Source organism: Bombus flavifrons, chromosome 12, assembly GCF_040668555.2.
Source record: "Bombus flavifrons isolate JBK064 chromosome 12, iyBomFlav1_principal, whole genome shotgun sequence".
NCBI classification, from domain to species: domain Eukaryota; kingdom Metazoa; phylum Arthropoda; class Insecta; order Hymenoptera; family Apidae; genus Bombus; species Bombus flavifrons.
This window is the reverse complement of record NC_138453.1, coordinates 7,361,048-7,381,595: the sequence shown is the minus strand read 5'-3', so window position 1 is coordinate 7,381,595 and position 20,548 is coordinate 7,361,048. Positions and strand designations below refer to the sequence as shown.

The following is a 20,548-nucleotide window of genomic DNA, read 5'->3' as shown; positions in this document are numbered from 1 at the left end:
ACAATACCGTGACGCATTAGTATTGCTGGAAGTTCATCCTTAATCAAGTGCTTATTAGAATTACCCGCGTGCGCGTTAGTGTGTGCATTTGTGTGTGTATACATTTCTGTTGGTAGAAAGCGAGTCGGCAACAACCAGCTCACTCAAGAGGTAGAACTTTTGATGTTGCAAAGCAGCTGCATCGTCTAACCTCGTTTGAACGTAAAGCTCGAAGAGTTTCCATATTCATCCAACTTACTTTGACTTTGCGAGAAATACTCACGCTCCTCTGTTGCCGTGACGCCTTGTTAAATAAGAATAGATTTCTCCATTATTTATGCGCTTCTGCGGGAAAATTTCACCGTTTGCGTTCGTATAACTGCGAAATTTTATGCTCTCGGAATATTTATTGCGATTTCTAGATGATGTACCTAATATAAATACGTCTCTCTTAATAAATATTAAAATATTTACTAGTTTGATACGGAATGTAACAATCATACTATATTATCGAAATAAAAACGAACGATCAAGCAGAATTTTATATTCGTGCAAGATAGCGATCTGAGATATTGATGCAATAAATGCTGGTAAAATTATTCGTAAGGATTACAGAAAAATAATAATTCACCGTAAAAAAATAGTTTGCATATCATAGTATTATAACCGTACACTTAGATATTCGACGATTGAATCGTGAGATCAATACTGCGTGTAAAAAAGGCTAATCAATGTTCCAGTTGAATATCGTTGTTTATTAAATAACTTGTGTGCTTTAATTACAAATTTATTTACTTACCTCTGGTAATATGTTGCACTTCACATCGATTTTAGCTGAGCTGTGTAAATACCACGTCACCATTTTGAAAGAGTTCGATTAAAACTATAATATATGTGTATACACAAGTATTATAGGTAAGAATATACTCATACATACATATATCCTTGGATGTTTCTCGCGACACGCCATCTGGTACGCCAAGGTATAACTATCGTCATTACTAAACGTGTCTCGGTCTCGGTATGTTTACATTTAGTGCGGCTAGATTCTGTTCGCGAGAAAAAATTGTAAATATACAACGAATGTGGGTTTCGCATCGCAAATTGTTTTCAGTTGCCGGTTTCACTGTGCGGCTCAATCAACCTCTTCAGTATGAACCTCTTCGCTCGTTCGCGCGTATTATTAGTTGTCGGTCGCGTGCAATAACGATTGCGTAGTGTAGTGCCTACTTTAATTGACATTTCTACGGAAGAAGTTAGGGAGAATGCAGTGGAAACGATCGAAGTTATGGTAAGTTTTTCGCAACAATTATCGCATCAAGATACCGCGAATGTATAGATATTCAATATACAATTGAATCAATATACAATATGGCGGAACGAATGCTCTCGAAAAAACATACTGCGTACAAACACACACATATTACGTACTTCGCTAACGTATTTTGATTTTGACGCGATATGATGTATGTGTCGTTTATGATGCAAGGAACATACACTGATATATTAATAGCAAAAACTGTTACCGGAAATTTGCTATGTAACATAACGATCGATAAACAGCTTTCTTTTCTGGAACAACATCCGAGTTAATCTTTTCGATACGAAGTTCGTTTGTATCTACAAGTACGTATCAGTTTTCCCCAGTGAGATAATAAACCTTGAAAGTTTTAGCAATTGCCTAATAATCAATGGAATTCCCTCCGAATTTTTAGAATAAAGAAGAATAGATTCAACGAAAAGACAATTTCCTTAATGGTATTGTCCATACTTTTTGCAGGTGGATCAAGCCTGGCGAGCGTGGTCGCCGGAAGTAAACCTTTGAACAAACCAGATTTCGACGACATCGCCCCACGAAATGTTACTGCCATCGTTGGTCAAACAGCGGAATTGAATTGCTTCGTGAAGCATCCTGGAGACAGAGTAGTAAGTGACGACTTATTTTTCTAAAAAATATTATAGCGTCCATCATTCTGGGGCTGTCTATGTAAATATTTATCTACCGATGATCGCGGATCGTACAATTTTTTGATATAAATCAAGCGAATCGTTATTTTCTCGTGACACATTGATGCTGCATAAATCATCCGAGGAAATCATATAAAATAGCCAGCTTAATGAATCACTTTTTCCGGGATATTCCTGTTATTCGATAATATTCGCGGAAAAACTAGTAGACTATCGTTTATCGTCAAAAACATTTCGAAATCGTTAGAGAAAATAAGAGAAGGGGAACATTTTCATTTATATTTCATGGTATTTCATTTATCGATTAATTTCATGAATCAATATACACACTACGGTTGGCTGATTGTATACAGTTGTATTTTTCTTTTACGTAATCCGTACATCAGGAACGTTTACAATAATTGTATGAATACAATCGGGAATAATTTTAGGCGGGACGAGAAAGGTCCGATAGGATCGGCCAAACTTTAACGAGCCGGTACCAATAATTTTCTAACACAATACAGTTCATTAAATGCCGGAGGGAGAACTGTTAAAATCGGTAGGAACAACAGCGAACCAAAATCTTCGCATAATTATTGGTATTTATTCATTAGCATACGTACCTATAAACTGTATCAATATGCGTAATGACTAGCTTTCGCCCCGGACTCACGTCCGTGGAGATTGTGTAATATTTACTTATTGCCGCGTACACGCATATTGTTGCTACATTTTCCGGTCACTTGCTCACGGTTCATGAGATACGCGTGAATTATTAATTATCGCAGGAATTAGGGGAAATTAAGATAATAGACACACTCCGTTTCTAATTGTGGACGCTGTAAGTTAGTCTTGATTGAGCGAAATCAAGTATCGTCCGTACTGTATAATTTCATCGATAGAAAAGAAAGTTTGATAGATAAAAATCGTCATTTGTTACCACGGCCGCTATCGCTATAAACTATAAATCCTATTGCCTTCTTTCGATGCTCGTGAACGACGTTCCGACAATAAAAATCACCTTTCTTGAGCGGTCGTCGTGAATTCAATTACCTTACACTACAGTCAAATCCATCAGCCAAAGACTATCGCGTTCCGCTTTTATACGATGTTCACTACGACGGATGTCTCTTTGACATCACGTGTTCAGCTCGAGTCTACTTTAACGCGTCACTGAACGTCCATCGGGTTAGCAGCAAGAAAGACAGCCCTTAAATCTCTTCTTCTCCTCGACTCGCATTCTCGAATCTGTGCTGAATACTCGACGTCCGTGTATGCACGTAAATACATACATGCTTCCCTGTACTTGTCAATAGCGGCGTGTCTGTCTTTAGCCCGTGCTGCTCAAGCACTGTCTTTAATTGCTGGACAGGAGAGTCTCTAGTAGCGGAAGAAGCAAGTGCAGGTTAGACTAGGATTGCCAAGTGATCACAGGGTGACTGTACCTTCGCCAGCGGCAAATGAACCGATCAGGTATACTCAACCAAGTGGTTACAGAGCCAAGCCCCTTTCTCTCTATCAATACTTGGTGTACTGTATGCATACATGAGATGTAGAAGCGTGTGCGGCGAACGCAAATGTAGAGGCTACAGAGGCGAACAAAGATCAAAGAATATATGTTAAATAGTGAATTAGGAATTTTTAGTCGGGTAGAGGATTATGTAATTTTTGAAGATTTTAAAAATGTTATAGTACATAAATAAGGAAAGTTATATTAAATTCAACTTAATTTAGTTTTTAATTGTCATGCAAAATATAGTAGTACAAGTTTATGTTTAAATCCTCTATAGTAGAAAAATAAAAATATTTTTAACACAATTGGTCGAATATACGAGTGAACATTTGTCTATTTATACGCCCATCGCTGTGTATTGAAGAATGAGTTAAATGATACAGCCGGTGCGCAACCGAATATTTTGGATTATACTATTGAATTTTATGCAAAAATTTATATTTTTCTGAATACAAGTAAAGGAAAAGAAGAGCTTTGTAGTTTACTTTGAATATTTAACCTTTGCACATTCTGTACATATTTGAGTATTTAAAATTCTCGTAAATTCATAAATATCTGTAATATGAGATATAGAATGATAATACTTGGTGATCAGTTTCGAATGAAATAAAATCATTCCTTAGACGATGAGAAGAAGTACAGATGCTTTACATTTTTGCTTAAATACCTTTCACGCAGTCGAGATTTCTTTATCCTCCGGTTCTTTTTCCACGCTTACTACACCGTTCAATTTATTACCTCACTGCACGATCGCATACATTAATCGCATATTTTTATTAAAAACTATATAATTTCATGTTGTTTTTCCCCCATTAAGTGGTAAAACGCTTTCTGTAATTCACGAAGAGCATTATTCTCTTTTTACTCTATTTTCACGTACACTTTTCTTCCAAGTAACCGTACTTCTATTTATTCTGCATCGTGTTTAAGGCGCATTAGTAACACCGCGAATTGTCGAGTGAAATCTATTCGGTACTTATTAGGGTTATATATTAGCCTGAATAATGCAGTAGGTTTGATACGGTGATATATGGGCTTCTTAAAATTCTCCTGGAAAACTGTTGCTTCGCGCTAGATCACTGTTCTCTCCTTCGTGGAGAAAAATAGTGGAGGGGGTTGCATCTCGTTTGCAACCGGAGGGCAGCAGCACGATTGTAACGTGCCGGCTCCACGGAAGTGATCTGTTTAATCGAGCCCTTCCCATCGCATGTACCGGCGCAAATAGTTCGAATGGCTTAGGCTTAATCGTGTACGATGTACACCAGCGTGATGCTAGTCCGCAGAAGGAATTCGTGATGCGCGTGGCAAGAGTGACCATTTAATTATTCTATCTAGTCGGTTTGCTTCTTCCCCGCTTAATCAATCGTTCGCTACGCATATTCATCGGCTTGTTTTCTATTGGAAACAGTTCGATCGTTCGCAAAACATTATCTTTCCTGTCCGTCGCGTTAACGAACACAGGAACACACACGATCGATCGATGGAACGTAAACGTTTCGGCGTATTGAACGAACTGGGAACGTTAATTCACTGTCCAAACGATATTTTCGAAGGAAAACGAAAAAATACGCGTTCTACGGAAATATTTCGAGTATTGGACGAATGCATTTGTAAATAAAAATCAGAGTAATTATAACGATTGGAGAAAGTATTGGAATCTTTTATGAGTACATTAAGTGTGTTCTATGAAACATGTTGAAACTTCACTAGCACTGTGATGACATTCAATCGTCATAGTTATATTGTTGAACTTCGAAACAAATGTGAAATTCCACTGAAATGTCCAGTTGTCATGTCTTTTTTCTACGAATTTTATATAATTACCATAAAATCACATACATATTGCAATTTCTTTCTTTTCTTTATTTATTGTCTAACCTAAACTTAACTCAAATCCTACTACAAACTTGAATTTAAACCTAAAAGATATAGTACATGATATAAAAGATACTTTTATATGTATCTGCGAATCTGAAACTTATGAACGTTGACCTGAATAAGAAAATCAATAAAATCGACGAAATATGTTCCTATGTAATTATCAAAATCAGTTTTGCAATAAAAAGTCAGACGGTTTATCGAGGCATCCGAGACGAAGTGTAGTCACGTGACACTCCCTGGCGCTTGTGTAACTCCGATAATTGATTTAGCGGCGGATCAGGAACGTAATACATATAACTGCTTTATACCAGGGGCAGGAGGGATCCGTTTAAACTTAGTTTAATTAAACCGTGGATTTATTGGGCGTCGCTTGATACGTACACACGAAGATACGGATGCAGTGTCTAGCGACAAGGGGCCCACGTTCAGTGTACCCGGTTTCCGAGGGCTGGTAGGGGTAGCTACGCCGTCGAATGAAATGTTGCACGTGTTTGCAGCTGTGTGCGTGTGTAACACAGGTATATTTGTATGCGCACACCCGCGATAAACGAGATAGTGAATCCTCCAAGTGATTCCGACAGAGATAGGCATTGCTGATAACGTCAATTGACATAATGGCATCGATGATGTAGGATACGAATGTCAGCACGAAGAATCTATGGAACATGGCGTAACGACACGGGGTAAATCATAAGAGCGAAACGAATAATCGTGTAACGAATAGTAGTGGAACGAAATGTCGAGGAATTAGTCAGGATGGCATATTCAGTCAGGTGAATCGTAGTTTAACGAAGGACAGACAGCTCTTGCTAGCTCGTTGGAAATGGTAAATTGGCGTAGACGACAAGGGCGTAGTTAATTGAGATGAAGGAGTTGCCGGGGAAATTGGGTTGAAGTACGACGACCGGTTGTTTTGTGTCAGCTGTTCAGCACGGATGCCCGTGGAGTTTCTTCTGTTTGTCATCGATCACACGCCGTGCACGACTTTAGGGTGAAATAATTGTCTTTGAATATATTTACCTGTTCCTGGCACTGTTATACATAAAGAGAGCTTGCGATGTGGATAAAAAATTCTGTTTGGTCGAGATGAATTTGAGGAGAATATTTAAAGAGACCATATGTGCATTGAAATATTTACACAGCCAGGGCAAAGTTTTAGAGAGGTAAATCTAATCGACAACTAATTATACGAAATACCAATTATAGCGAGGCCGATCCAAGAAGTTTCAATCATCTCGGACGGGCGTAATGTACCCTGTGTTGGAGACGAACCGTTTGCAGTAGATATCTTATTAGCACTATGGTTACGTTCATTAAAGTTCAATGAACAAATTAATCGATCGCTGTCGCTTGCATAAAGCGGGTTTCACCTCTTCCATCGAAACGCTAACTAAAGACATTAACAGGTTAATTGCAGTAGCGCGTATGTCATTGTCCAAAACTATCTTCGACCATTGTTCATTAAACACGATCTAAAAATATTTTTAAATTATCGCTCATCCTAAAGTTCATAAAAATTCTTTTGATATTACTAAAAACGGAATGTCGTTTATAACACACTCCACGCGAAGTTTAATTAAAAGAAAGAAGTATGAATAATAAAGGAAGCAGAGGAGTGCCTTCCTCTGGGAAGAACTAGCCAGTATGAAACAATGAATATGCTTTGTTGGCCGCAATCCGGCCAGGAAAAAATTTCCAGTTTCCGCGAGCCACCTGCAACCTGTGTGCCGGACACGGTCAGTAATGAACAAAGAAAATGCAAGTCAGCACGCTGGTGGATGTAGGAGAGCAAAAGGACGAGAGGCAGCAGCTTTCGAGCAGACAGATGTTATCTTTGGACAGGCTGCTTTATCATAATCCCTCTAACCGTGGCAAAAAGGTCTCCTCGTCGTTTCTTCTTAATTACCCGTCACTCTGCTCTCGTGTCTCCTGGAATCATTAGCCGGGCTAATTAATAATCGAAGATGATCGATCGACGAGAAGGTGGTTTGATGTGGCCACCATCCGGGGATCGTTGCGAGGTAGAGGAAGCAGGAAGTTGGCAGAAGCGGCGAGCGACTTTTAATTGCGGTGAATCCAGGAAATTGTTTTCCACGCCGGTGAAATAAGCCGGGACATCGAAGAACGTCACGATGCGGAAGGGGAAAAGAGGGGAAGGGTGGACTAAGTCCGATTTAATCTCGTAATCGACGCGTCGGCTCTCCGACTAAAGGGACAGAGAGTCGAATTGAAACAATTTCTGCTGGAAGAACCGAGAAATGCAATCGTCAGCGAGCCGACTGAGAGACACGGGATTCTTCCTTCCTAATCCCCGCCTAGGACGAGTGTTTGCGAACGAACGGCATTCTCGAGGATTTCTGGACTCTCGAGGAAAGCTCACCGGTCCCCCTAGTCTTTCTCGATTACGAGCCTCTGTCCTACGGAGTTTGCACAGCGGTCGGAGGATCCTGTCCATCTAGGAGCACCACGCGAGACACGCCCACTTGCACGCCACCGTTCATTTTCAATAGCGTATATTTGCGGATTGGAGGACGAACGAGGACCAGAAACCACGAGGAGTGTTAGTATCCTTTAATATACGAGATACATATATGTGCAGGTACAGTCATCGTTCGACGATTCTTCTAATACCATGGGCAATGAACGCGGGTGGAGATTGGAACAATAACATAGTAGACTGTTGGGAAGGGATCAGGGGATGACGAGGCGCAATCGAGAAGAAGCTTTTATCTTCTATCCGGAGAATTAAAGGAGTACCGTCCGTCTCGGTCAAACGATTGCTCTCAATTAGCTTTATCTGTATTTACGGTGGACGGAGGTGAAACGGACACGAGGACCCCGCTAGCTGTTTGATTCTTCGGGAAACTGGGATAGTGAGAATCCTCTTCGTTTGCAGTTAAAAGAATCCGAGGGTAATCGCCGAGAGGCCGTGAATTATAATTCCCAATTAAAACCGAGTAAATGCAGTTAACAATTCCTCTTCATCGACGAACAAAATCGTATTTCCAGTAGAATTGATTCCAGACAATAAAGTATAGGATGCAATATGAAGTTAAAGACGCGACACTGTAGTAACAAGTCAAACTGATGAATTCCATTTGTTGTACATTTTTTAATGTTAATACCTAATATGATTGGAAAGCATAAAAATGTAAACTTTTATCGGGACGGGATTTCTGTGAACACTGTAAACGTTTAATTAATGCATCTTAGATACTTTCAAACGTATATAGATATAAATAGAATATAAAATCATCAATAAAATCGATCATAAAACGAATGGTGTTGAGAAGTACAATACATGAAGAAAATAATCCATGATCGCATAATTACGTCCTTATACAAAACATTATTATGAGATTCTCGTCAATCAGCTTTACGACGGCTTAGCGCGGATAGAAAACTAAAAACGACCATTACGAATTCGCGAAAGCTGCTGGACAAAGTGTGGCATCTAACAGAAATTACCGGGTTGACGCTTAGACTGATTGTGGGTGTGATCGACTAAATTTCGTCGACCAAAGTGGCTTTATTGCCGTTTCTATCGACTCTATGGACGAATTGAATTGACGTGGTTATTGCGGTTGCGAATCAGGGAGACACGAGCAGAACGAGCCTGTCGATGGAACTCGAAAGGACGCATGATGTTGCCTTGCTAGAGATTCGATCGGAATGATAAGCAAACCCCTTGTTTTGTTGAAATCTGACATGTGACAAATTGCAAAGGTGATAGGTACATGTACTACGTGCTAATTTTATCAAGCCTGGAAGATAAAACAAAGTTGCGAGATTAGATCTTGATGAAAAGAAATCGTCGATTCTACAGTAGGTTCCTTTGACTTTGGGCGATTTTTTTACATTTAGGAAAGTTTGGAAAGTTTCTAGGTGTTTAAGGAAAGTTGAAGATGCAAAAATGAATACGATGTACGTAATACGCGAAAATGCATTAAATATTGAAATTCCATTCTTTTCTTTTTTTATTATATTCATAGAAATATGAATTTGCATAAGTATCCACAGTATAATAATGATGCTTTGGAGTCACGTATAGCAGAGCTTGCGCAATAAATTTGATAAACTGTGGAGGATTGGTTTAGGAATCCTAGTCAACTTAAATTTGGAAATTTGAGGGTTCGAAAATTGAAATATTTTGATATTAGAACATTTGAATTTGAATCTTCAGTCATTGAAGAAAACTGGCCATTGTGTGATAGGCTTCATCTGGCCTTATTATTGGCACAATTGAAGAATTCACAGAAAGTTCATTAGGGCGGGTGAAAAAGAAACGTATTTTTCAGTTGTAACAAATAGCCGGAAGATTGACTTTAAATGCGAAACTTCTTTAAACACTTGGCGAATGACGGTACGCTTCGTTAACTCGAGTAATCTTGAATCGAGACTTCTCGAGTTATCAAACCATTCTAAGAGCTGTCTGTTAAAGGCGAAGGGAGTCATTTTCCGTCGCATGGACGATGAAGTCTCGACAAAATTATTTTCTTTCAGCCTTTTATTGCCCAAAGCTCGTTCAGATTCACCCGTTTCGAACCATTTCACGAGCACTGAATAGTTTCTTTCTTTCATTTCTTTCCTTTTCCTTCGTTCTATCGGTACTTATTTATTCAGCACGAAATAACATGGATAAATGATAAAGCGTAATCAAATCTTATTTCACTGGCTTTCGTGGAACTTGTGGCTTAACAAAATGAAACGCTTCCAAATTCCTCCTGAAAACTGCTCTTTACACGTTCCTCCGAGACGCTACGAGTTTTTGATTTGGCTGTTAAGAATTTTAAATCTATCATAACCCACTTTCCTACTGCAAGTTGTATTCGTAATACATCACAAAGTCTCCAATTTCAAAGCTGGCTGTCGTAAACATTTATCGCCAAGAAACGAATCCATTCAACATTTACAGTTATTTTCTCCTTCATAATATTCTCGAAACTTTACTATTCACTCTGTTTATGAATTGGGGATATATAGAAAATTGTACGATTGATAGAAGATTAAATTTTCATTAACATTCCAACGTCATGCTACATATCATAAGTTTTTTGAACAAATTGAATTTAAAAAAGGCAATAAATGTAAAAGCTGAAACGTACGAAACGTTACAAGATGTTTTTCGGAATTTACTGCTGATATTGAGACCTCATCCTTCTTTTCCCTTTTTTTATTTAAATTGACAGAGGCCAATAAGTTAGAGCACAACGAATTTTGCAAATTTTAAATTATATAGATTCCTAAAATGGTATATAATTTTCCTGAGAGTTGAGTTAAGAAACCTTTTTTTAAGAAAAGTCTCATATTCAATTGTCTGAATTATTATGTTTGTAATATAAGTTATTATTCTTTTCCCTCGAAACGTTCTCGAAACATTACTGCTCTCTGTCTATGAACCACAAATACACAAAAAATTCTATGATTAGCAGACAAAGAGAAAGACGCAATTTATCAATAGGGATGGTTAACTAAGGCGATGGGATTCTGATAATTATTTTTCCTGAAAAAGAAATTATTATTATCTCGAGTAAAAAACCAAATCTGTCGTAGCGTGATCTATTAAACCGGGCAAAATGAGCTACGTCCTCGCTGGTGGATATCGAAAGAGGAGAGTTGCGACACGAGCCATAGAAAAAAAGACGCGGAAGCTCGAGTCGAGGGTGAAAGAAAAATGGAAGGGGGATGAGAACTGACGGAGAATGCTAGGCGTCGATGACGGTCGATGCTAAAAATGCCTTCCAGCTTTTATCAGCGGGTCGCAGACATAATTTAAGAGGGGGCACTATTAAAAATGTGGCCTCCGGGACTAAAAAGGAGAGAGTCTATGAGACATCGTTCGCGAACGCGGGAGGCTATTAGGAAAAATTTTTGAAGTAGGTAACTCTCCTCGTAATGAGTTCGTCACTTTGTTCACTCTCTTCTATTCGGGTAAAATGATGGGGTCTTAATGATAATCGTTTTATCAGCATCTGCTTTCTACAATATAATGGAAGCCATGTTCGTTAATGATTGATACGTTCGTTGTATTCATCTGGATAGATTTGAATTACTTGCAGAGTTGCTGGGTACAGTCAATCACGAGAGTTTACTGACATATTACAAATTTTATAAATATTATATATCTTTCTGTATTTTATATGTCCTACATATTTTATTAAAAGAAATTGCAAAACCCTATTTGGTTGTAGAATTAGTTACGTTCACATATCAACGATATACAGTAATTTTGTATTTCCTCGTTAGTGTTAAAATGTTTGCGGGAGGAATGGAGAAAAAACATGAAACTCGTGAAAGATTTAGGACGAATTATTAATAATTAGAAGATAGTTAATGTTATCAATATTAAGAAGGATATTTATAGAAGTTTGTAATTAACAGATAGAACGATCAAACGTTATTTTTATAAATGTGCATCTGATTCCAACAGATAAAATATTCGATTCCAAATGTAAGGAGGTGTATGTAAACTTTTGCTCCTGACTGTAAACGTATGTACGAATATACGATACATAAAGTGAATCGGTATACGCATTGAAAGACACGTTGGCCATTCATTAATAAAACAAAATTAACGATGTCTTGATAATGAACGTATCGCGATAATTTATGAAATATTACCTTTTCCGACGTAATAAAAGAATATTAGTGGCTCCTTCGTGCATATTTCCTCGTTCATTAAACAATTAATTAATCCACAATACAACGGAAAAGAATTTTAGTTACCAAGCGGATTGATTTGACATTGGTTCGTTTCCTCGTACATCAATTCATCAATTTCACGCGAAACGCTTGATTCAGGATTGACGTTTGAACAATTTTTACATACTCCGCGCACACGGTGCACAATAAAAATTGAACTATATCGTTGGTGATTCGCCGATGTTCATTGCGCGCCGCTCGTAAAATATATACGAGATGCCATAGAATGCCTTGGGATACTTGAAAAATTTTCACGATAGCATGCTACGTTCTTCGCTGGAAACAAAACGAGCTCGCTCTTTTTCATTCCCCGAGTTCTTCACGATACATTTCTCCGAGAAAAATAAAATTTACGCTTGATCTCCGACTTTTCTCATTATCATTCCCGCTGTATCGTTCGTCTGCTTCGACCACGTCCTAATGCACTTTGGTATAAAGAAAAGACGAGGGAGAAAGAGGAATCTTATATAACTGAAACTGGTAAACGACAAGAAGCAGAAAGGATTGTGGGTATTGTTGTCAACCGCGGCTGTGTAAAATGTTACGCGATACCGGTTGACTAGGTAAGAAAAGCCGGTATCAAGCAGCCAGGCTGGACTAATCGTATCCGCTATCCGTATCCTTTTGTTGCGGGTGCTAGTCTAATGATACGGCCATTGTGCCGGGATTCAAGCCACAGAGATACGAGAATCTTTTCTTAATGGAAACTCGATGTAAGACTGACGCCATCCAGTCGAAATCGTGACGATCGTAAGAGTTAATAGAACGTGACTACAGCGGAGGAAATGTTCATTTTTATGCTTAATAGCTACGTCTTCTTCATTCAGTATATGAATCGCTTGCTTTACGATTTTACCACGAACGAGCTTTAGTTGATCGCTGTTGTAACAATGTCAAGTGCAAAATATATTTGGAACGTTGTACATAATTAACTCAAGTTTTGCGAAAAACAGATTTAGCGAATGACTTGTGAAAATGTAATACTATACGCTGCATCAAATATAAGAGGATTAAAAAATCGCATTGAAAATTCAAGTCAAAGTTAAATTTTGCTACAGGCAAAGATAAATTCAAGCTACTGAGAATTTCATTTAGAAAAGTACTGTGTTAACGTAATGAATGAAAAATTTAGATCCTTTTGTTTAACATAATTTTCTTTCAGATTTTTATGTTTTATGCAATCTGTGTTTGAAATTGAAAAAGGATTTGAGAAAACGACACAACGAAGTATCATTTTTACGTATCTAACCTGAGATATTATAATTCCGCAGGTGTGTAGAGTATTACAGAAGGATTAGTTGCTACGGTTTATTTCGCGATACAAAGGGACAGGTATTAATTTCTTGTCTTCAGTTTGTTTTTCATACAAAATAATACTTTCTGCCTTGGTTATTTACGAGTAACACGGCACTCTACAGATTTGCCAGATTAAGGGTGGGTCCGCCAGCTATAAATTAAAACCTTAAGCTCGTCTCTGCTTCTTTCTCTTTCCTGTTGAAACTCTGTCGAGGATCCGTGTAAGTATCCGTTCCCAGCGTTTCTACCGGAACTGGTCGGGTTCAAGCGGTTTTATTCCGTTCAAGATTAATTGCGAACTGACGAATGTTTTCTCTCTAATGTAAAAAGAAAAATAAAAAACGAAGAGAATTCCCTTTTGTACTCTGTAGCCTTAGAAATCTGACACTCTGACGAATCGATCCGAAGAAAATATAAAAAAAAACATCAAATTGTTCGCAATTTCCGTAACGAACTTGAATCCGATCGCAAATTCAAATTTATTTCTTTAATTTCCAATTCAACTGTGATTTTATACATCAAACAATGGTGAAACGCTATTGTTACAAGTATGTGACAGCCGCTGAATTAACCGTCAAAACCAACATGTGCTGTGGCGGAAAATTAACCCACATTTGCCGGAAGAATAATATTTTATATCATATAATATATATAATATTACATTTTATATTATGTGTAAAATATTATTTCCAATATCTGTCTGTGAAGCCCTTTCGCGAATTAATTTAATGATAGCGGTAATTAGATCTTTATGAAATAGCCACTCATTTCACAAAATATTCGATAACGCGAATAGTGGTGTAAAAATCAGGAAACTGTTAGATAATAAAATTTTATATTAAACATTCGAAAGTGAAAACTTATTCACACAATTAAAACGACACTGGTTTTTACTGACTTCCGGGCTTTTGATTAAACAGAAAGTCGTTTTGATTAAATTGAAAGCCGTTCCCTTCCAACTTCCAATGGAACACGGGTAATATTATCGTAGATTTGTATACTACTGCATAGTAAATAAAATATCACATAAGAGAAGGAGCACAGATATCATACGTAACAGTACAACGAAAACTACCTAAATACTTCACAGGAGTGACTGATGTTTGCAGCAGTCTGGTCCGCAACTCATACATTCGGCTGTTGCCTCGAAATCTGGCAGCTTTTTTGCCACCTCGTAGCTCATTACTTGTCGCTAAATGAATAAGTACACCGTTTGCTCTATCTGCTCGTTTAAATTTCGGTTTGTGTTGCCATAGTTTGAAAAAAAAAGAAGAAAAACAGGGAAATAAAGAAGGAGAGGGAAGAAAAAGTAACAAGGTACCAGAACTAGAACGTTAGGTTGCCGTGGCAAAGAACAAAGGCACGGAAAGAAGAACTTAGGCGCATAGAGTTAATTAACGTTCGAAAGTCACGGGTCAGCACATTCTGTTCGTTAATTGAACCGATCCAAGGGTTTGCCTTTGGTGAATAAGGTTCGGCTCTAGGGAAGGGGGCCAAAGTGCACGGGCAACACTTTTCCGCGGGTAGAGTACACCAGGCGTCGTAAGAACTGTGGAAACAATCGGAGAAGTTCAATCGCGTTAAAGCTAACTCGAAAACGGTTGCGCAGCTGCGAGCCCTTGGATAGGTTTTGTGTGGATGTTTAAGAGGCTTTGAGTAAAATAAACTTCTGATCGGGCTGCGATATTGAATTAGCTAGCGACCTGGGACTTGGTGTTTTATGACGAGTTCCACTGCATTCAGAACCCGGAGACGTTTATACTTGACAACTTTCGTAGAGTTACCAAGGTATTATTATAAAACAGGTATACGTATTCAGAAACGCAATACGCGTTGGTGAGTGATCCTATTAATTTACGACAATGGAAAGCCGGTTAGAAACTTGGACACGTACAATTTTTTCAATTTCTTGTCCTACGAGTTCTTTGTCAATGTATTGAGATCTTTCGAAGGTTGTTTTTAACACGTTTATTGCGTAACAACATTTAACTTACATTGTAGAGTTACATACAGTCTCAGGTTATAGGTACGAATTTTCTGTGTGTATGCTTATCGATTTAACGTGGAGAACATTAACTGCAAGTCAGGAAATTGGAACAAAAATTTCGTAATAATTCGTATTGAACTCTTGCGAAGACCAGAAGAAAATATTTTTATTCTTTATATAGAAATAATTCAAAAATTCTTTGTCAATCAATCATAAATTGATTCAAACAATTTTTTGGATACTTTAAAAAAATATACTGTATATCGTTGGTCTTTCTTTTTATAAGACTCGACGATGATTTGTCACATAAAATTCTTATATCTTTGAATGAAATTGATTGTTTCTCTTTTCCAACTACGTATGTTATACTAAAATACTCTCTTTTAATTACTAAATAACATTAAAATGAAATTTCCGAAAAAATTATTTATTGGTACACGGGATCGCAGATAAAATGAACGAATAAATGAAAATCAACAGCTGACGTGTCAAATGCCGATCAGATACGACAACGATATCGTACCATAACAGTAGCTTTGGTTACTCCCTTTTATGCTGTTGATTGATGACATTAAGTAGCTTTCTTTTATTCGTCCGCAGCTACTACCCTTCCAGCAGACGGTTTTTCAATGGTGACTGATTCGCCGGTGATTAATGTCAGCCGTATCTTCCGCCGGTTTAACGATATAACGCGGCGGTGTTCATTTATTACGGCGACGCGCGTTATTTACGATCAGCGCAGTACTTAATACTATTTCCCCGGAAGTGGCTTTCCTTTCGGCGGATTCGCGGGTCCGCGTTTACCCAGCGAACCAGCGCCTCGACCTCTCGAGTGTTACGTAAGCAAGATTTATCGATTCGGCCTGTTTCTTTAACTTTTACCGTCCGCTCGTATTCCGTCCGTTGAATCCTTAATTTACTATCAATTCCGCGTTATGAATTGTACTCTGTGGCCGCGTGACGTCTTGGCTAACCGGGTTCTGTCCTGGCAGAGAGTGCAGATAAATCATGGCGGCTGTATACGCAAAATCTTGCTGGTTATTATTTTTCAGTATGACTGGCGGACCTTGCCATCGAATATTCATGCGATTGCGCAAACAAAGGGGATGTAATTCTTCTTTGAAATTAAACGCCAGACAGCAGGGCGAATAAAAAGTATTTATATGAGAGAGAAGCAGGAAGTAGAAAGAAGGTTCGAATAGTTCGAGTAGGTGCAATAAATTCGTGGAAAAGCAGAAAGGCAAAAGAAGAGTTTGGGCAAAGAGGGGGAGCGTCTATTGACCCGTTTTCCAATTGTTATCGGTGTTCCGTGTAAGCTCTTCCGTCTGTTGAGAGCATTCCCGTTGCTGTACCGTCAACACTTCCGACGAATCGACGGAAACGAACAACGAGGAAAGGGGTGAACGTTCGTTTCTTCGCTGATTCCACTTAATTGGCCAGTTAGGTCGTGGGTGAAAAAATAACCTGGGGTGGAAGAACAGGAAGGGAAGATTTACGAAGTGTCCAGGGAAGCTTGGAAGAAGCAATTTCGTTGAGAGATGCCTGGACACTCGAATCCCACCCGCTTTTCTAACCCCGTTGACAGGTGGTGCAAATAGACAAGGCAAAAAGTTTGGCGTATCTTGCTTTACTAAATCACACAACTAGGAAACTGGAACATTTACCGAAACTGACCTATCAATCGAACTATCGAACATCTAACAAACTGAAACGTCTAGGTTCACTCTAACTAAATGTTTTGTTTAGAGAATTCTTTTTGCTTATTCTTTTTATTTCTTGCAATTCCTTATACGAGATTTCTTTTATCGAATCGTTCCCAGTTCGAAGATTTTCGCAGCTTCGAGCATAATACATCTGGAAATCGTAGCTTCCTTCGATTATAAACTCCCCCGGTCTCACGTTGGGTGGCTCGTTCATTGCTCCCAGGACTCATCGGGTTGTCTTTTCCAATTCTGTCCTGCGAATCATCCCCTGGCGCTCCGAAAAGGAAGAGATTATGGGGTCGCGAAGAGGCTGAAATCGAAAACAGACCAACAAAGAAAGAAAAAAGACGGCCGTGAGCGACGCAATCTCGCGCACCGTGGAAACGATACGAACGTTAGACTGTTGGAAATCTCCTTCGGGAATCCTCGCCGCGGGACACCTGCGCTCCCAGATCTTCGAAGAAAAATCCACGGGAGAAGTTCTGGATCTGTCTGTGTGGTTGGATGCGCGTGAACAGTGAAAATGGAAAAAGTAAAAGGGAGAAGCAAGGGGAGAGATATTCGAATGTTTCGACGTCGATATAGACGATAGAACTCGACGTTCAGTGACCGTCTGATCGATTTCTCGATCGTTCTCGTCGATCGTGGGTTATCCGTGACCCGATTTATGATGTGTATCCCTGAAAATGGAATGTGGACATTGTACTCGATCTTCTGGGCATTTTTGCTCGGCCACGATTCGGAACGCATTATTGAGCCGTACGTACATTTGTTACTAGGAGGGGCAAGAGGTCGACAAAATTCGATTCGCGGCTGTACGACACTTGGGAACGATATTGTCGAGAAAATCGAGACGCGAGAGGGGAGCATAGATTGAATCGTGTCTTCGCGAGTGGCTCGCTGTGTCATAAATTCGTCGGAAAATTGAAAAGTTTAGTAACAATAGATATGCGTTGGAAATACATGGTATCGAATGGGGAATGATAGGTAAGCGGGAATCGAGGGGAATCGGTGCAGAATACGTCTAAATTACGATTCAACGCGAGCTCGAATATTTCAATGTGAATTCAAACTGTAATTTGGATATTTGAATTCGAACTCTTGTGCCTGATCGTGTTTGGGTTTGAACGTAAATTCGATTTTGAATATTTTAATTGAAATTTTTGTGCTTAATCGTTTGGGTTTCAATTTAGCTTTCAATTTAAATTTCAATTGAAATTGTTGAACGCGTTCCTACGGATTTTAATCGAATTCAAATGAAGCAAATAAAATATGTGACATCTTCGTTGAAACGCTACATTTGTTTCTTTCATGGATAATTCGAAAATCGGTTGATAAGTTCATTATTATGGCAAAACTGAAAAGTAGAATGAAGGCGTCGAAGAAAATTGCGTTTTACGTTCAAGATCGCCGTCGGTGCTAGTAGATTATGGTAGCTTCATTGATAGCTTCATTACGGTCTATATGATTTTAATAAAGGTGGAAGCAATTTGAAAGTTTAACAGAAGCGCAACTCCAGCTTTAGAAACTTTCGATATTTCAGGGATAACGATCTTGTTGAAACCTGGCGTGCTAGGCCAAACCCCGACTTAAAGGTTAAAGAGGCGTGAACTTACGACAATTGGATGCCACTGGCAAACATATGGCGTTATTGGAAAAAGTTTCGAATATCAGTTACCCTTTCTTACTTTACAAAAAGATACTTGTTCTTTTGCACTTTCTGTTACATATAATTTCAAATATCTTCAGATCGCTATTTAAAACTGGAAATTAAAGTATGACATTTGCATTAAGGAAACGACATGAAAAAATATATAATACTGTGGGATAGTGTGACGTCAGGAAAGGACGTGCGTGAGGGGTAATTGTTTATTAGCGTTGTCAAGATATGTTAATGTTGTCAAGGAGTGTTGTGATCGTTACCAAGGTATGTTAAGGGAAAAATGAGCATGGAAAATGCTGTCAGAGTTGAATTTATCGTGGTCGTGTGATGTTCGTTGTGTTGTTGTGTCGTAAAATTAGTGAGAAACGAATACTCGAAACGCGGTATTATATTCGATTTCGTGTGAGTGCAACGATATTGTATTTATCATACTGTTTTCTATAAACTTATAATATAACATTCCTACAATACAAAAATATTAAATTTCGCGGAACCACACTCTTCTAAATCCGTAAATTTTTACGAAAAATTACGAACTGATCATTTAGATACTTCCATTCGCTTTTAATTATAAAGTTCTCCAATTCTGCTCGTTTTAAATCACCTACTAATTTCGCAATTAATTCAAAATTAGCGAATTAATTTGCTTCTAAAATTACACTGTACCACCAAAAATGCACAGAATTGCACTGAAAGTTTCATAATTTTTTGATTTCCCCTAACTTTCCTTAGAAGGTAGCGAAATTCTAAATTCTTCTCCCTTTTTTACATTCTTAAGTGATACGAAACCTGAAAGCATTCCAAACCTTTGAACAAAGTTAAGAGTAATGGAGCAAAGCAGATTATGGAACGTAGGAGAAAATGATAAATTAAGTCTTCTCCTGCAAGAATATCGTAATACGAAATAAAAAGAATAAAATACAAAAAGTATGAAAGCTAAAGCCACTCTCTCGCGTAACGAACAGAAGGGTACAAAAGGAATGCACGATCAGGAAACTTCACTTATTCACCCTGTGAAGAGTCCAGTCTGTTCTAGTTTGGTCTGTCAGTTGCAACGTGCAGCCGCAATGTCTGCCTCGCGTTAGTTTTCGCTGGCAAATCAGTCGCGCGTCCACGAAGATTGTTCGCGCGATTATTAACGGTGACGGGCGTCGCGGACGATAAGAGGAAAAGGGTGGAGATTGACGGGCAAATCGATCGAACGTACATGTAAAACGGGAATTCGTCGATGCGTGTAAATGTCCAGTGCTCGAGGTAGTCAGTAGAGACAGCACAGAAGGATCGGAGGAAGAGAGGGGAAAGGAACGAGAAAGTGAGATGAAAAAAGCGTGGAGTCCATCAGGAGAGGGTCGATGGAGCGCGATCGGAAAGGCAGGCAAAAAGGTGGGGCAGTTGGAGAGCGTTGGAGGCAGCCCAACATCCAGACAACGCGAAATAACATTTTCAATATTCGCCAGGAACTTGCGCGAACAAACTCGTCGCCGTCAACTTTTCCTCGAACGTTCGCTTGATTTTTAATTTGATACGAATCGAGTTCGATCGAAGCTGGACATCGTTGCAGTTTCACTCACCCTCTTTCCAGATTTCTCCCCCCCCCCCTCGCAACTTTAGTTTCAGAAACGAACGAGTCTACGAATGGGGAATGCGACGCGGTTGAAAATTCTTCGCAGGCCGGTCACGAACCACGAGATCGATACTAAGCCACTTTGATACCGACCACGGAAGAGGTCAAAGTTTTCCGAACGAGGACAGGGAACAAGTAGATGCAACGATACGTAGAATTCTCGATAGCCAATGGGGTGTGTATGAAAGTTTCTACGCTCGGTGAAATCCACTTTTTCCGACCCGTTTTCTATCGGAACTCGCAGGACTAC

The 20,548-nt window shown here is 38.9% G+C and overlaps 2 protein-coding genes across 5 annotated transcripts in view; one reads left to right on the top strand and one right to left on the bottom strand.

Annotated features, from left to right (window-relative positions):
• Window positions 1–802, bottom strand: part of LOC138185389 (uncharacterized) — a 44,622-nt gene extending 43,820 nt beyond the window's left edge. Inside the window, exon 1 of the mRNA XM_069124273.1 lies at window positions 779–802. The gene's annotated coding sequence lies outside the window, so the exon portion shown is untranslated. The remainder of the gene's footprint in view (window positions 1–778) is intronic.
• The window catches only part of LOC138185391 (zwei Ig domain protein zig-8), a 293,791-nt gene that overhangs the window by 80,488 nt on the left and 192,755 nt on the right, over window positions 1–20,548 (top strand). For all 4 annotated transcript variants that reach the window (XR_011174602.1, XR_011174601.1, XM_069124275.1 and 1 more), the window contains exon 3: window positions 1,760–1,905. Coding sequence is in view for 2 of the 4 variants with exons in the window: in XM_069124275.1 (XP_068980376.1) it covers window positions 1,760–1,905 (146 nt within the window). In the remaining 2 variants the exon portion in view is untranslated. The remainder of the gene's footprint in view (window positions 1–1,759; window positions 1,906–20,548) is intronic.